The sequence below is a fragment of the Eleutherodactylus coqui genome, chromosome 6 (genome assembly GCF_035609145.1).
Source record: "Eleutherodactylus coqui strain aEleCoq1 chromosome 6, aEleCoq1.hap1, whole genome shotgun sequence".
Taxonomy (NCBI): domain Eukaryota; kingdom Metazoa; phylum Chordata; class Amphibia; order Anura; family Eleutherodactylidae; genus Eleutherodactylus; species Eleutherodactylus coqui.
In genome coordinates this window covers 48,957,299-48,976,007 of record NC_089842.1, presented here as the reverse complement: position 1 = coordinate 48,976,007, position 18,709 = coordinate 48,957,299, and the positions used below count along the sequence as shown (strand labels likewise).

Sequence of the window (18,709 nt, the reverse complement as noted above, 5' to 3'; positions counted from 1 at the left end):
TGTATCCTAAATACCCAGCATCTTATGCACCTGGACACCCCAAGGTATAAAAACTTCAAGGAACTGAGTGAGGAATATAACCTACCGTCATCCCACTTCCTTCCATATGCACAAGTGAAAAATTTTCTACGAAATAGACTAACTGATGCCTCAAAAGAGGCAACTACTAACCCCATAGACACTCTTGCCAACAACCATGCCTATAGAAACTCAATTTCTACAAGATACGCTAGGATCAGGGAAGTAGGGGGGAAAGACAAGAGCTCGAGCATATTTAAATCATGGACCCGTGAATTACAAGACCCTGACTTACAAGAAGGAATAGTTGAAGGCTGGAACTCGGTAAGAAAAGCGATACTAAACGAAAGGTGGAGGGAAACCTATTTCAAAATAATACACAGGGCAATATACGGATTTGACAAACCCCAAAACTCCAACGGTCCGCCGAGACTACAGGCGTGCCCGAGATGTGCGGCACCCAAGTCTAACTTCCTGCATGGCATTTGGAACTGCCCAAAAATTAAAACATTCTGGGCAGAGATCCAAAAACTGATACAAGAAGTAGGCGGGCAACCCCAACCTCTACAACTTACACCACAAACATTCATCTATATATATAAAATTGAATGTATGTCCGTCTGTCCTTTATGTGCTACTACACCATTCATCAGATCGCCATGAAACTTTGGGAAGTTGTTGAGTACACTCCTGGGAAGATTATAGGCATAGTACAACTATCCTACGATAAATGGCGCCCGTGCGAGCGTCGTCGACAGTTACGCCCCCCCACGTAGATCGTTTGATCTCCATCACTGCTACTAATTCTTTCACTTCGCGATGTCGTAGAAACATGAAATTTGGCACGAGCATTGATTATGTCATAAATAGGAAAAGCTAATGGGTCCCAACTCGATTTATTCACTTCTAAGCGCAAAAGAATTAGCGTCCAAATTTTACGTACGGAATCTAATTTTCCAGAGCGTCATCCCGACGGCCCCATTACATATGGAGGTTGCCCTCTGACCCAGGTAGGGACAGGAAGAGTTTAAAAGCACCTCCCTTTCCACCCGTGCTTCAGTGTCTTCCTGTCCCTACGGTGGGACAGAGGAGCAGCTCCAGAGCTGCAGGAGATAGGAAGCTGCGGAGGCAAGAAGACTTACCGCAAAGAAATACTTACCGCACGCTGTGCGGCCCCCCTGGAGGGGTAGAGGTCGGGGCCGCACACTCAAGAGTCCCTGCATCCCCGACCTGCGCCGCCGACGGAGCCGTCAGTCGCCTAGTAGCGCTGGTCTCCCTCGCGCGGATCGCATGTTCGGGCCGCCGCTGCTGTGATGGGATAGTTCCTCCTGGCAGGGGAACGGCAGCGGCGGCCTCCCTGGACCTCGGGCGCATAGCGGTGACGTCATCCGGCGTGGTGACGTCACGCGCACAACGTAGGGGGCGTGGCTACCGGCGAAAACCCGGAAATGGCGCCAAATTCGAAAATCCTCCCCATAAAAGCAGGCTAAACTCCATGGAGGTTCCTGCTGACTGCCAGACAAGTGTATGTGAGTATGTCTACCCGCGACAGCTCAGCACGTGAGGGAGAGATTGACACCCTACCAACTGTAAGTAGGCTATACGCCAAAACATGCGCAAATGGTCACTTGTACAGCGGATGCATATATGTTCCCTTTCTTGTCTCCCCTCTCCCCCACTTTCATGGGTAGATGGATAAGGAGGGTCCAAAGAAAATGGACCCGAGGAAAAAATCGAAAAAATGCGTCCTCTGCAACAAAAGGCTCGAGGAGAGCTATAAAAAACCCCTATGCGAGGAGTGAGTGTATTACCGCAAGTAATGCTCCTGAATCCAACGCTTGCACTGCTATAACAGTGAATTGCTCTGCCTTCACAGATGCACGGGGAAAATTCTCGCAGAGGAGAAAGCAGCATTCAAATCCGATATCCGCTGCATGATAAGGGAAGAGCTGCAGGCTTCCATGGCGTCCCTTCCCCAGGCCCAGCCAGGTCCGTCACGGGTCCCTAAAAGACCTAGACAGACCGAGTCGGCGAGTTCGATCTCCGGTGAATCGCTGGAGCTCCTATCCGAAGGGGAATTAGAGGACCCACCGGTTCCCATAGAAGACGAGAAGAAATATTACTTCTCATCAAGCGACATTGCGCACCTCATCAAGGCGGTGAGGGAAACAATGCAAATTGAGGAAGATAACCCGCCGAGAACAATCCAGGATGAGATGTTTGGCGGCCTCCGATCTAGAAGAAAGATCATGTTCCCAGTCAACCAGACGCTGCAACAAGTGATCACAGATGAATGGCAGGAACCGGAAAAAAGGATCACTGTTCCAAAAGAGATCCGAAACCGGCTCGCATTCGCTACCGAGGACGTCCGCCTGTACAGGGAAACCCCCAAGGTGGACATCCAGATCGCAAAAGTGGCCAAGAAGACCCTCTTGCCCTTCGAGGACACCTCCCAGCTATCCGATCCGATGGATAAAAAAATCGACGGATTAATGAAGAAAGCCTGGGAGGCAACATCCCTCACCATCGAGGCTAACATAGCCTCAACCTCAGTGGCTAGATCCATGACGCTCTGGCTAAACAGGCTAGAAGCCTCCATAAAGGATCGGGCCCCCAGAGTTACTCGCTGAACCCCAGAGACAATCCACGCGGGGTAGACGCCCTGTCCCAAAGCTGGGACATGGACCTAGCCTACGCCTTTCCTCCCTTCCCACTGATCCCCCGCACCCTCAGGAAAATCCAAACCAGCCGGGCGTCAGTCATACTAGTTGCCCCTATGTGGGACAAAAGGCCCTGGTATCCCCTGCTAAAAGCCTTGGCGATCCGGGGTCCATTCCTACTACCAGCCGTAGAAGATCTTCTCCTCCAGGGCCCACTAACATACCCAGGGGTCGAGAAATTGAAGCTAGCAGCATGGATGCTGAAAGCATGATACTGCGTGGGAAGGGACTCTCCCATAATGTAATTACTACCCTAACAAAAAGCCGTAAACCTATCACGATAGCTATCTACGATAGGATATGGAAAAAATTCACAGAGTTCTGTAAAATAGAGCCAGGGAAAATCCCAGGAATTGACATTCCCGTAATCCTGGAATTTTTGCAGGCAGGCCTAGAAAAAGGCCTTAGTCCTAGAACCCTTAAAGTCCATACAGCAGCACTAGGGTCCTATCTAGATTTTCCCTTGGCAGAACACCGCTGGGTGCGTAGGTTTCTCAAAGGGGCAGAACGGCTTCGACCCTTTGTTAGAGAAACCTTTCCTACCTGGGACCTAAATATAGTCTTAACTAGCTTTTGCCAATCCCCCTTCGAACCCCTCTCACAACTCCCCTTGAGGATGCTCACACTAAAAGTTACCCTTTTAGTTGCCATAACATCGGCTCGGAGAATAGGGGAATTGCAAGCATTACATTGTATTGAACCATACATGGTAATACAAGACGACAGGATTACCTTCAAACTAGACCCAGCCTTCCTTCCGAAGGTAGTGTCAAAATTTCATAGGGAGCAGACGATCACTCTGCCCTCCTTCTGTCAAAATCCCCGTAACGAGAAAGAGAGAGAATTTCATAACCTAGACGTTAGGAGAGCTGTTCTAGTGTACCTAGAGGCCACCCGCTCTTTCCGTAAAAATAATAACCTCTTCATTCAATTTCAGGGGCTGGCAAAAGGAAAGACGGCAACTAAGAGCACCATCGCGAGGTGGATCAAGACCGCCATCCAAGAGGCATATAAAGCCAGGGGTCTCGACCCTCCGGGAAAAATTAGAGCTCACTCCACTCGCTCTCTTTCCTCCTCTTGGGCAGAAAAAGGCCAGGCGTCTGCCGAGCAGATCTGCAAGGCGGCGACCTGGTCGAGTATACATACATTTACCCGACATTACAGGGTTAACGTCCAGTCGGACAAAGACCTGAGTTACGGACGTAAAGTCCTTCAGGCAGTGGTCCCACCCTAGGGCCACGTATAATTTGGTATACTCCATATGTAATGGGGCCGTCGGGATGACGCTCTGGAAAGACACGGATTACTTACCGGTAGTCCCTTTTCCAGGAGTCATCACGACGGCCCATAGTTCCCTCCCCTTTAAGAATAATTTATGTTCTTTAAATGTAAATATGACCGAATAAAGGTAAAATTTGGTTTAGTAAACATTGTCCACCGTAATGATTTATAAGTCACTGAAGCACGGGTGGAAAGGGAGGTGCTTTTAAACTCTTCCTGTCCCTACCTGGGTCAGAGGGCAACCTCCATATGTAATGGGGCCGTCGTGATGACTCCTGGAAAAGGGACTACCGGTAAGTAATCCGTGTCTTTCTCACTTCCCAATGTCATAGAAACTTGAAATTTGGCATGAGCCATGATTATGTTATAAATAGGAAAAGGTAATAAGTCCCAAACCGATTATTCAATTCTAAGCGCCAAAGAGTTAGCGTCCAAATTTTACGTACGGAATCTAATTTTCTCACTTCCCAATGTTATAGAAACGTGAAATTTGGCACGAGCATTGATTATATCATAAATAGGAAAAGGTAATGAGTCCCAACCCAATTTATTCAATTTTAAGCACCAAAGAATTAGCGTCCAAATTTTACGTACGGAATGTAATTCTCTCACTTCCCAATGTCACAGAAACTTGAAATTTGGCACGACCATTGATTATGTCATAAATAGGAAAAGTTTAAGGGTCCCAACCCGATTATTCAATTCTAAGCGCAAAAGAATTAGCGTATAAATTTTACATACGGGATCTAATTTTCTCACTTCCCAATGTCCTAAAAACTTGAAATTTGGCACGAGCATTGATTATGTCATAAATAGGAAAAGCTAATGGGTCCCAACTCAATTATTCAATTCTAAGCGCCAAGGAATTAGCGTATAAATTTTACGTACGGAATCTAATTTTCTCACTTCCCAATGTCATAGACACTTGAAATTTGGCACGACCATTGATTATGTCATAAATATGAAAAGATCAAGGGTCCCAACTCGATTATTCAATTCTAAGCGCCAAAGAATTAGCATCCAAATTTTACGTACGGAATCTAATTCTCTCACTTCCTGATGTCTATATATATATATATAATATATATATATATATATGAATGTCCGTCCGTCCTTCCTTCCTTCCTTCCTTCCCTAGATATATAAAAACGAATGTATGTCTGTCTTCGCAGCAACGCGCGACAGGTAAGCTAGTACTACATATAATACCAAACCAGACAAAAAAAACTACAATAACCCACACCATACTTCTGATTAGCAAAAGATGCTTACTCAATAATTGGCTACAAAGCGACCCACCGGGAGTAGGAGAGGTCATACAGCAAGTAAAACACCTCCTTAAAATGGAAAGAACTGAAATAGAACGCAAGGTGGAATCTCAAGCCAAAACGTTTTTGAGAAATGGAGGGAATTCATCGAGAAATTCCTCGACCCCCCCCCCCCCCCCCCAACGAAATCAAGGAATGCATGATGCAATTCACTAACACTACTTGGTATTACAGCTAGAAAGATATGAACAGATTAGGAGTATTAGAGATGTCATGAGAGAAGCCGATCACAAAAGATCTAGATTAAAGAAGGATAAACGTCACGGAAAATTGGACACCGTCAACGTGTCCCAACAGTTCAATATTTCAGTTCAATATTTTAATGTTTAAATGTTTTTTTGATAAAAGCTATAAGACGAGAGAGAGGAGACAATAAAGAAAAAGGAAAAGATTACACATGGGAATGAGATAAATCTGAATTATCAGTAAGAATACAAAATAGAATACGCATAAAAAACCTTTTCTTTGTACGAAAACAAGTTTATTAGAGAAACTCTTTTTGTATAAGTTGTTACCGCAAAGACAGAGGAAGTAGAAATGTACACCCATGTATGTAATCTATGAAAATGCAAATAAAAAAGAGTTTACAAAAAAAAAATGTTACACTCTGTTGTTTTTCTGGTGAAATTCTCTGCTAGATTAATATGACACATCTACCATCTCATTGGAAAAATTAGAGTTGAATCCAAGATGGATTCAAAATGGCCGTCATCTTGGTAACTTGGCTTAATGGGTTTATCTCTTCTCCTGCAACTAGTATGTAAAATTGGATCATCATCTGCCAAATCATTTCCATTCTGTATGGGTGTTTCCACACTTTTGAGACACCCTGTATATCTAATGATATGGTATAATTTTATTTCAAGGTGGAAAGTCGAAGTCCCTGTCATGGAGGAGAGCTGGTGGCTCAAGTTCTTCAGTCCCACGGTGTAAAATTTGTCTTCACCCTAGTCGGCGGCCATATCTCGCCCATCTTGGTTGCAAGTGAAAAACTGGGAATACGAGTGGTGGATACGAGGCATGAAGTTACGGCCGTATTTGCTGCTGATGCAGTAGCCAGACTTTCAGGTAGGGTGCGTACTGCTCAAATAATAAGACTGATTGCCCCAGCATGGATTTCCTTACCTTCCATCTGCAATGGGTGGTACAGAATTAGAAAAGTGCTGAACCTTTTTTCCAAAAACAGCATTAACCATCTTTCGGGTATTGCAGCTAGGCTCTATTCACATAAACACTTCTAAGTTGCAATGTCTGATACTAGTCGTGTACTAGTGTGGTGCTGTTTTTGAAAGAAAGCGGCCATGTTTTTCTAATATTGGAAATCTGCTTTAGGCTAATTTCACACGGGCGAGAGCGGGCCTTGAAGCTCAGCCCAATATCATGCTTGCCAACATGCAATTTCCATGCGGGTGCGAGCCTTTTTTTTACTCAAAATGCCTTGCTTCACTTCAGGGATGTAGCGATCCTCCATTGTGGCTTACAGCAAGTCAATAGGGGAACCTCACATCGTACTTGCATGCACACAATGGGCGAGGCGTTCCTTTACTGATTTAAATATTGTTTGACTAAACATAGTATAACTCAAAGCCCCTGGGCTCCAATGCAAAATTTGTAACAGGCCCTCCCACCCACCATGTGCCATTTTTAATATGGAGCTCAAGTATGACTGCAACCTCTTTAACTACATTCATGTTGTAAAAAACACAACTATTTCTTTGTCTGATGATGGACTCTTCTACCCCTACTAGTGCGATCCTGAGACCCAGACTTCTGTCTGCCTATGTAACATGGTTCATGACACCGTAGGTGCCTCAATCGATTGAACCAGAAGGTCAATGGAATAAAGAAATCCTTCCTTTGCTGGATTATATAATGATCAAGCGTGTCATGGCCAGACTCCACTCAGAAGTGAAGTCTGCAAAACCTAATTTTATGTGATGATGGTACCCCCCCCCCCATCCATATTAATTTGCATGTTTGGCATTGCCAAAAGCACACATTATGGGAAAAGCCTTAGCCAGATATCCATGGTGTCACTTCTCTTCAAGTTTTGATTTTGAAAAAAAAAGTAAAGCTAGCGTCCTTATGGTAAAAAAAAAAATTTCAGACTTTATTACGGCACTCCATAAAATCCGTACAGATGGACAATGACCACTTCTTGTGTGCCTCCACTTATTGCACATCAGTTACCTCACTGTACAACCATTTAAATTTTATTTTATGGCCAAATTTATACAATCCCTTTTTATATTTTAACCAACTCCATATATACCCGTAAGGCAAAAAACAATGCATGGGTAGAAAACACAGGCAAGTGGGGACATTGAGAGTCTATATACTAATATTAGACATGACCTATGCATTGAAGCAGTAAAGTATTTCTTGTATACACAGGGTACTCAATATTATGTGCTTAGTGGAGTAGATGCCCAGAAAACTCATTATCTCTTGACTCACAACTATTTTCTATGCAATGGGACCTTTCTTCTTGCAAACACGTGGCACCGCCATGGGGACGGTTTGCGCGCCTACCTGTGCTAACTTGTTCCTAAGGTGGTGGGAGAAATTGGTCATGTACAACAGACATTGTTTACTTTGACATCCTCATCAGTTGGGATGGGGATGTCATCATGTTCCATGCCTTCATGGATAAACAATTACATAGGCATGAAATTCACATTTGATGTTCATGAAATTACTATAACTTTCCTTGATTTTACAATCGCACTGGACCCAGCTGGAAGAATGAGCATGGATATTTTTCATAAATCTACTGCAACTAATAACTTCCTCCTTTGGGACAGTCAGCATCCACTGACTAAAAATGCGTCAACTAAAACATGCGTACTGAAGTGGTTAATGATAACCTGCAGAACTTGTCCCGAATTCTTGAAACTGGAAATCATGTACCTAATCTCCTGCTCCATGATGAAGTTGGTTTATATGAAGTATATCAATGTAAAGGCAGAATCTAACCCGGCGAATGTGAACACTGCCAGCAACTTTATGGAGAGAACTTTGCTTTTTGGACTGTCATACGCTCTCAGTAAATGTCAAGAACTAGTGGAACGTGACTTTTACTGTTCTACAATCAGCTCACGCCTTCCACTTGTACATTAATTTAACTTTTACAAGAAAAGCCTTACGACATCTAATTAATGCGCGTGTTATCAAACGACAAGCTGATAAGGGAAGGGCGGTCAGAGTTCTCAATATTGCAGTATACAAAGGAGAACGCTTTAAAGTGTTGTCAGATATGAACACCTGTTGAAAGCTCAATGGTAATCCAACTGCACAATTAATAATGCACTTTGCAGACAATATGCAAGAAGTTGTATCCTTGGGTGTATTCTTATCAAAACGGGATGAATACATTTGCAAGCGAAGTGATTCAACCCCCATTGTAAATTAGGTTTATTTGCCAATCTTACAAACTTTAGCTGCTTGCAAAATAACAATCAAACGAGAACAATATAATTAGCTCAACGTAGCTAATGACAAGTGGTTTCTCCGAATTCAACACAAATGTCACTTTTAATGACTACTACAGTAGCTAGGCTCCGCCCCCTCCCCGCCCCTTGTCTACAGCCAGCATCGGGAGGAGGTGGGATGGGGCGCTTAGCTCCACCCTCGTCCAGCCCCCTCCCATTGCAAAGAACGAGTGGGGAGGAGAGCAGAGTTGAGCCTGTGAGTGGGCGGGAGGGAAAAGAGGCGACGGCATGGTAACCTCGGCGTAGATGCGCCAGGGCCCATGCCGTCTGAACGTTTGATTTGTTTACCAGTTTTACCTCTCCCATCGTAGTGTATATCTGTTTGTGGGAACAAAGCCTCACAGAAGGTATAATGTTTTCTCCTAGAATTTCCTGATGCTTGATTGAATCCATCTTGCCCTCCACACGCTGCACGTTTCCAGTGCCAGAAGAGGAAAAGCAGCCCCAGAGCATCACCAGCCACCGCCATGCTTCACTGTAGGCAGGGGGTTCCATTAGTGTTTGCTTCATTCTTTCTCCTCCAGACATACTGCTGATCCATAGTCCCGAAAAGTTCCAATTTTGTTTCTTCGTGCCAAAGAATGGAATCCCAAAACATATTATTTTTGTGGTTTTTAGCATATTGCAGGAGAGTTATTTTGTGCTATTAGGTCAGTACATCTTAGAGTTTGGGCATAAAGACCTTTTAGCATTTACTTAGCACCTTACTGTGCAAACAAACCTCAGTGGCTGCTGCCACCAAATCTTGCATGCTGCCACCAAATGTTATGTGACTTGAGAGTTTTTATATAGGCATTCTCAGTGCTGTTGCTATCATCTTGTATCCGTTTCCTTGTTTGTGCAAGTTTTTGGACCAGTCTCTTGACTTGACTTATTTCTAACATGCAATCAAATGTCCTAGTAAACAAAGCTATAGCCAGTGCCGGTATCTGAAGTACACCTGATGCAACAAATGAAGCCCTTGATTAGTTGCATCAGGTGTGCTTGAGACAACTCCCAATTAGCAATTAGCTCTTATGAGGGATTTCATTTCGGGGGTTGACTCATTGTGAGATTGCAGTAGTCATAAAAAGCATCCTTTTTTGTGTTGAATTTGGTTTGGAGAAACCACTTGTGTTAAAAGTTGTGTTGCGCTATTCAAAGTTTAGTTATTTGCAAAAAAGTTGAAAGTTTGTAAAGTGGGCTAATCCAATTTACAATGGGGGGGGGGGTTGAATAATTTTGATTACATGTGTATTTTATGGTTGACGATCTCATCATTCCTGTTTTCCATTCTTCCCCCTAAGATACACAAGGAAGGCTTTCCTCCACTGTTTTGCCCTAGCATTGCAGGAATAGGCTTTCTTGATGAACTGTTATGTGAGCTAGCTGTCTGCTTCTTGCAACCTTTGGTGACACTTAGGCCTCATGTCCACGGGGAAAATCGGGCCCGCTACGGATTCTCCATGGAGAATCTGTAGCGGGTCCCTCCAGCCCCGCGGACATGAGGGCTGAAAATAACAATTACTCACCTCTGTGCCGCTCTGGATCTTCCCTTCTTCGCGGCTTGATCTTCTCTCCGTCGCGGCCGGATCTTCTTTCTTCGGCCCGGCGGATGTGCTCGGCACGCCGGCTGCGTGCCGCCTGCATGCGCCAGGCACATCCACCGGCCCCGAAGAAAGAAGATCCGGCCGCGACGGAGAGAAGATCAAGCCGCGAAGAAGGGAAGATCCGGAGCAGGTGAGTTTAATTCTGGTGCGGGTCCGGACGGCTTCCATAGACTTCAATAGAAGCCTGCGGGAGCCGTCCCTGTGGGAGACCCGCACTAAAATGGAGTATGTCCGGATTTTTTCCTGCACGCGGGACCCGCGCCTGCAGGGAAAAATGACATCCGCAGGTATTTAACTACCTGCGGGTGTCTAATGCATCCCTATGGGGCGCGGATCCGCGTGCAGGAAAAATGCTGCGGATTGTAAATGTTAATTTGCCCGTGGACATGAGGCCTTAGGCTTCTTTCCCATGAGCATATATCGGCTGGCCGTTTGAACAGCCGGCCAATATACGCTAAGTTGGGAAAGAGAAAACTGGTGAACGGGCACACAAATCAAACGTTTGTGCGCCCATTCGGACGGCATGGGTCCTGGCTCATATACGCCGAGACTGCCATGCCGTCATGCCTTTTCCCTCCCTCACCATCGCAGGCTCACCTCTTTTCTCCTCCCAGCTCTTTCTTTGCAATGGGAAGGGACGGAGTGGAGCTAAGCGCTGTCCCGTCTCGCCTCCTATTGATGGCTATGGGCAAGGGGCGGGGAGAGGACGAGAGCTTAGCTTCACTCATGTCCCGCCTCTTGTCCACAGCCAGCAATGGAAGTAGGCGGGATACGCTGGCACTTAGCCCTGCCCCCTCCCCATTGCAAAGAACGGGTGGGGAGGAGAAGAGAAGAGATCCTGCATGGGGGGGGGGGGGGGGGGGGGCAAGGAGAGCAGAAGGAGGGAGTTTAGCAGCCTATCTTTAGGACTATCTTTTGGGCCTGACGTAAAAACGCCCGGCGCTATATTGGCCTGGCCGGCCGCTTTTACGTCATGGGAATACGCCCATGTGATCTGATGCATTGGAAACCAATGCATCAGATAGCACCACATGTCAGCCGGCCGTGAAAACGGCAGCCGATATACGCTTGTGGGAAAGAAGCCTTATACCAGGATATATCCAAGACACAAAATCTGTCCTGTCAACACTTCATAATTCTAAGTGGCAGTCTAATTACATCTGGATTACTGCAGATGGAGTAATTATTTGTAATGCGGTTATTTCACACAAACATGCTATTATAGTGCTGAATGGTTTCTGAACACGTATAGCAACTATCATGGTGATCTGCAAAGATAGTTGTTCTTTAGTACACTATTCACTCATGTGTAATATATTTTTCTTATAATAAAAAGAAACCTATTACACTTGAGTAAATAGTGTGCTATGGAACAAAGATATCTTTGCAGATCACCATGATATCTATCTCTATCCGGGCCTTATTTGAAATTTCAGTATTCCATTTATCTTGTATTTTTGTCTGTAAAAATGTTTCCCACAGTATCTACCGATAAATCAACTGCAGCACCGCACATGTAATTAATATAGTCACATGTAGTACTTGGTCAAGTGCAATACAGGGGTTGCGCTATAGGTCCTCCGAAAGTTGGAGTGCGATGGCATTTGTTTGATGTATCCACTTTTCATAATGGTAATATTTCTGCAGTTCCGCACCACTTTCAGAGTGTACATAGAGGTCACATCTTGTCCTCAAAATGTCAGGGACTAGAAAAAGTGAAGTCCTCACTAGAAAAGCCTATGCTTCCCCTTGGCACGTGCACCATACGGCTGAAATCGTTGCTGGGTATTTAATTTTACATTATTAAATGTTGCTTTGATTAATTTTGCTTGTTTTTGTATTTTACTATGTACATTCATTCTCCTTTAAACCAGAGGGTTGTTTTTGGTGTAGGGATAAAATTCTGTTCCTGGAGGGTATATATTACCTGTAGATATATTACCGGTGGAATGGAGAGACCACCAAGGAGTTCATCTACAAGTAGTATACCCCTTCCATCCACTGGTCCCAGGACAAAATGGTTATTATTTTGGTGCAGGTACGGTCGGTGTGGCCGCGGTGACTGCTGGACCAGGTTTAACCAACACCGTGACAGCTATTAAGAATGCTCAGATGGCAGAGTCCCCTCTCCTGCTGATCGGTGGAGCAGCGGCAACATTGCTACAGGTAAATCATAACCGTTGTACTATACTCAAGGCAGTAAAAGGCGAGCCCGTGGCTGCTGAAATGTCACAGATCCTTGGTGCAAACAGAATTTGTAATACTTTCACTTAGAGGCACAACACTCTTGGCAGTTACTGTCACTTTTGAGAGGTAAACAAGCATGCTATTTACAGTTTGTAGAAGTACAATAACTTTATGGGTTTTCGCACACTTGGTGAGTAGTTTGTACTTCAACAGAAAAACAATAGAACAGTTGCAGATTACACAGTAGTTAAGGGTACCCATATGGCATCTGTGCTTTCACACCGGACCGATGATTACCGTATATACTCGAGTATTAGGCGACCCGAGTATAAGCCGAGTCAATAAGTTTTACCACACAAAAATGGTAAAACTTATTGACTTCAGTATAAGCCTAGCTATATTCAAGTATCTACTAGGTAAAAAAACCCCGCAATATTCACCTCCCAAACGGTGTCTGTGCCCTCGGCGCGATGGTCTCCTCGGCTGTTAGGCAAGCTGCTTGAGACTTCTCCCCGCTGTCATCTCCTTGCTCTGCTTTGAATTCCCCCACCATCAGCGCTGTGTAAGTAAGTGCTGTGATTGGATTGAGCGCCAGCCAATCACAGCCTGCGCTCGATAAACCAATCACAGCTATTCAGTGATGTCATTCACTGAATGGCTGAGAATGATCGAGGGCCGGCTATGATTGACTGGCGCTCGATCCAATCACAGAGCTGATGGCGGGGAAATTCAAAGACAAGCAGGGAGATGACAGCGGGGAGAAGTCTCAAGTGTCTGGCCGCACTGCCGGAGAGACAGACGCTGGCTGGGAGGTGAGTATTGTGTGTTGTTTTTTTTTGTTTTTTGTTTTAACCTCACTCTAGTATTATCTGAGGGGGCTTTTTCAGCACAAAAAAATGTGCTGAAAAATACGGCTTATACTCGAGTATATACGGTACCCGTTGAATGAAGGCAGTGTGTGTCTGAGATCTCTTCCGACCGACCGCCTACATTCAGTTTGAAAGGGCAGTAGTTCATAGATGCTTGGTTTGTTGGACACAGGTCAACTTAGCAAAATCTTTCCTATTTACACCTCTTTGCTCCGGCTGCTACTTGCAGGATAGTAAGTACTGACACTGATCATGGGGGTATTGAACGACAGTTGTCCCATGTCAATGCATGCAATGACTGAGCGGGAGAGAACGCTGCCCGGCTACCCACGCTCCCTGCTGGCCACGCTGTGAGTTGTGCCAACGATACTTGCTCCTGTATAACCTCACAGTAGCGAGCACCACAGACAGGCTGTCAGGCATTGTTTGTTCGGACACTTCGTCCCGTGTATATTGGCCCTTAGATTGTGTAGTCTAATGCCGCATTGCATACTGGACGACTGTCGGCTAGACAATGCACAAGCTGGGGACGTCGCCGCTAGTTGTTGGCGCTCGTGTAAAACGGTTAGACGGGCAGATCACCACTGAGTATCACTCACTTCTCACATTTACACGTAGCAAGTAGTCAACGATCCAGCAATGATTTTTATGCTGGTTGAAAGTGAGCGACGCATGAGAAGTAAATGATGATCTGCATTTACACGTAACATTTATTGTGCCTTTTCGTTCATATTTTGATCGTGCCATGTAAATGGTTCTTAACTGTACCACCTGTAAGTTGGCGTAACGTGTCATGTCTCCTTTCCACGAAGCCACGCAACTCTGTTGGACGTGTTTTGAAAAGAGCGTGTCCAAAACGCACCATAAATGTGGTGCTACAATTTGTACCAGAAAACTGCAATTCTCAATAGTAAATCTGCCCCACAGTGTTTTGTAATTCTGGCACTGTATACATGAAGCAGGAGGGTCAGGATGAACATGCTTTGCACTCTCTCTCTATGGAAAAGAGCATCATAAGATATTTGTTTGATATCTTCTATATAATGTGTATAATTTTTCTCCACTTCTTTATAACATAGGGCCGAGGCGCTCTCCAGGATATAGACCAGTTGTCCCTTTTTAAGCCTATTTGTAAATTCTGTGCATCGGTCCGGACTGTCCGTGACATTGTCCCTGTGTTAAGAAAAGCCCTGACTGTGGCGCAGTCGGGGACACCCGGTGAGTAAGTCCGTGCATTAATGGAGGTATAACATTTTCATGGTTTCTTGGATGTACAAAACGTCCTATATTATGGAATTAGCCAGAGTAAAGAGTAAGTACAGTGAGTCTCTGCATAGCCCGTCACATTGGTGCATTACACACAGCCCGTTGAGTTCAATGGTAATTGTGTAATACTTCAGTTTTCTCCTGCAGAAGATATGACTTATTGTGACCAGGTTCCCCCATAGATTACACTGTGTCCACATCTATGCTGCGGGATCTATTTTCCTGCTCAGGAAATGGAATCCACTGGCCAAACACATCTTTTTTTTGAGGACGCTAAAGGACCTCCTAGATTATAATGGGATTAGTTGTTGGTTTATGTCCGGCATTTTCCCAGATCGTCGGTGGAGGCTCCGAATGTAACCTCCGATGCTGATGTGAACAGACCCTTAGTTATTTTCCACCTGCTCTCGTCCGATCAGCTTTTTCAAGGACTGATGATCAGGCAGATGAACCTTCGTATGATTATCTGTTCTCGCTCATTGGCTCCAGTAAACCTGTCTGCAATCGGCCTCGTCTTCTGATTGCATCGTGTATACAGCCAAAACAATGCTCGGCAACACATTTTCCCGTGTAAAGATATGATGTGCTGGTGGCAAATACAAACTGTATGGGAAGGAATGATCATTCATCCCCATGCTAGCAGGGATCTGCCCCATGTAAATGATGATCGATGCTGTATTGTCAATCAGTGCTCGTTAAGACTGAAAATCTGTCCATGTAAAACCATCCTTGCTTGATTTAGAGCACGTATATAGTAGTCATTTCATCATACATAGGAGGAAGCTGTGTGAAGTTTGTGGTATCAAAGCAAAATTATCCACAAAACTACTTTTTTATTTTAAAAAAAATGTGCCCTAAAATTGATTTGTCTGGATTAGGATCTGCTACCTCTCTTCTTGTATTTGACACATGAAATAAAATTAAGAGGTAGGCCCTACTTACGGTTATACTGACATACCAATGCTAATATACCAGTAAGTATGGCCGATGTTTTTTTTTTTACATTTGAGCAGTAGGATAACCATAGCCCTTCTTTTCTATCTCAGGTCCTGTTTTTGTAGAATTCCCTATAGACATTCTATATCCATATCATGTTATTCAAAAAGAGTTGTCTCCAAAAGGAGCTCCTAAAGGGATTGTGGGAAGAATAATCAGCTGGTAAGTGAAATACATGTTGGCTTGATATGTAGGTAGACCTGTGCCCTTCTGTCTGCCTGGCGTAGAGAGTTGCATAAATATTGGGGCATGTAGGGCATCTAGAGGTGGGATTAGAGCTCGTTGCATACATCTGTTTAGGGTACAGTAAGGGCTATCATCGGGGTGTCATTTGATTGCCATGGCAGTTTGGGGCCTTCTGAAAGCTTCCAGGGTTGCCATTGCAGATTGCCTATCCAAGCCATGCCTGTCAGATTGTGGTATAATGTAATACTATGGTATTCTATCATACTGCAGGAGTGATCAAACCATCGCAACAGGGAACATATAAAATAAAAAAATCAGTTTGTTTTATTAATTATTAAAAAATGGAATGAAAAGTTAATTAAAATCCTTTTTTCTCTATTTATAATAATTTAAAAAAAATCTAAATAGAAAAAAAAAACATTTGGCATCGCAGCATTCATAAAAGTCAGATTTATCAAAGCAATGCATTCTTTACACCGTGAACAAGAAAAACAAAAAAAAATCTACAAAACTAAAATTTTGTGTTTTTTGGTCAGCCTGTCTCCAAGAAAAAAATGTAATAAAAAGATCAAAAAGTTTTATATGTAATGCACTATGGTGCCAATAGAAACTACAGGACATGCCGCAAAAACTATCCCTCTTACAGCTTCTTCATCGAAAAAATAGTTACGTCTGTCAGAAAGTGATCTTGTCCTGCCAAAAACAAGCCCTCTGACATCTATGTTGATGGATAAGTAAGAGATGGGGCTCCTGTCCACGGGCGTAGCGATATCCCACGGCAGATTGCCGCGGCAGGAGAGAGCTGACGGCTCTCTGCTCTAAGCCTGACAGGCTCACCGCGGAGAATCGCGGCAATTCACAGCATGCTGGGATTTAAATCCTACGAGCGGAGAATCACTATGATTCTCCATTCATGGATAGTGGGGCTGCGCTTTTCCATAGTAAGTCTATGGAAAGTGTTCCCTGGGGGGAGCGCAGTGAAAATTCACCCGTGGACAGGAGGTAAGAAAAAGGGCCATGTCTCTTAAGGGTTTAAACTAGAGATACTAAGAAATGTTCTATCGTTCTCTTACCGTAAACCATCATCTTCATGGAGGGGATGCAGATATGTACTAATTTTGCTTTCCCCATTAGGTATTTGCAGAATCACCTGAATAACTTGTTTGCTGGTGCCTGGGAGCCTAGAGATACTTCACCTCTTCCTGTCTGCATCCCTGAGGCCACTGCTGAGCAGGTTTGTTAATGCATCTACTAAATGCTGCCTCAAAGGAGGGGAATTATGCATTTTGTTATTTTGTGCTGATTTCATGTTTTATATGAATCTCTACAAAGTGGCTTATTAATTTGATTACCAATGGCTAATTTATGACGGTCATAGAGGACCTCCATAATGCGTCTACCAGTCCAGGAGTAATTGTAAGCCTTGCAATGATTAGTGCAGTCCATAGACGGCAGAGGGTGCTGCTATTTTTCTTTTCAGGTAGCAGTGGACACCCATATATTCGTAGCTCCTAATAAATACTCGGTCGTCCATTCAAAAAGACCAACTTAGCCTTTCTTGTTCGTTGCATTGGGGACACAGGTCAAGACCATGGGTAGTGCTGCTGACACTTGGAGGCGGACACTAAGCAAAAAGAAAAAAAGTGTTAGCTCCTCCTACCAGCTCTACTCTTCCTACAGGCACCAAGCTAGCCAGTTTTAGCTTGTCCGTCGGAAGGAAAGGTGAGTGTTTCCCCATCTAGGTGAGTATTCGGGTTGACGTAATTCTCCTCTTCTCTTCTCCTATGACACTACCACCTCCACCATCTTCTTCAGGCTCAACTCACTGCAACTCCCTTAACCTTCCTTCCCCAGCTCTACTTATTAGGGTCCCAAGAGGGACTGCATCTCATGCGTTTTAGAGACGCAGGGGCACCTTGTTCTTCTTTTCACCTCCGGCACCTTCCCCTCCTTCCTTTTTTGGTTCATTTTGGGGACCGCCTCCTGCATTCCTGCTCAGGGGGAGGACTTGCGGCACTTTATTTTGCTGGGAATGTTGGCGAGGGGTGGGCTTCTGCCTCCCCCCCCCCCCCCCCCCCCCCCCCCTCCACGTGCGAAGGTTTCTAACTGATGAGGAGGGGGTAATTCCAGCAGCAGTGTAGTACTCAGTGGGTGCCATGCTATAGGTAGCAGGTAGGGAGAAATCCTCGCTTCAGGAGCACTTCCCATGTACTACTTCTCCACTCAGCAGCCTGGCTTAACTGGGCGCCAACTGCGGTATTATGAGGCCCCATTATGAGGCTGCCTTCCCCTTCAAGTTCCTGAGGTGACTCATTCGGAGCCCTCATCAGAGGCCTAAGTCGCTCTGAAGGCAAACTGAGTCTCACTCGAATTCGGACCTGGACGAGGAACAGGTCTCTGAACTCCTCTTTGGTCGATAGCCTATTAGTGGAGGTGGAAGAGGCCCTTCAGGTAAAGGATCAGACACCTACTTTAGCCACGAATCCCTTTCCTTCAGAGGCGTGAAGCCTTCACAAAAGGTCTTCCCTTCCCATACGGAATTTGAGGACGTTTTAGCTAGGAAATGGAACCATGTGCATGAGGCCTAACTATATAATTCTGTATTATGGTAGCCCTCCTTAAAGGGGTTGTCTCGTGAAATCAAGTGGGGTTCAGCACTTCTGTATGGCCATATTAATGCACTTTGTAATATACATCGTGCATTAATTATGAGCCATACAGAAGTTATTCACTTACCTGCTCCGTTGCTAGCGTCCCCGTCGCCATGGATCCGTCTAA

At 44.8% G+C, this 18,709-nt stretch overlaps 1 protein-coding gene across 2 annotated transcripts in view; it reads left to right on the top strand.

The window, feature by feature from the left end:
* Positions 1–18,709, top strand: part of ILVBL (ilvB acetolactate synthase like) — a 54,122-nt gene that overhangs the window by 18,422 nt on the left and 16,991 nt on the right. For both annotated transcript variants that reach the window (XM_066606754.1, XM_066606753.1), the window contains exons 3-7: positions 6,214–6,415; positions 12,466–12,593; positions 14,563–14,701; positions 15,796–15,907; positions 17,066–17,165. In XM_066606754.1, coding sequence (XP_066462851.1) covers positions 6,214–6,415; positions 12,466–12,593; positions 14,563–14,701; positions 15,796–15,907; positions 17,066–17,165 — 681 coding nt within the window. The remainder of the gene's footprint in view (positions 1–6,213; positions 6,416–12,465; positions 12,594–14,562; positions 14,702–15,795; positions 15,908–17,065; positions 17,166–18,709) is intronic.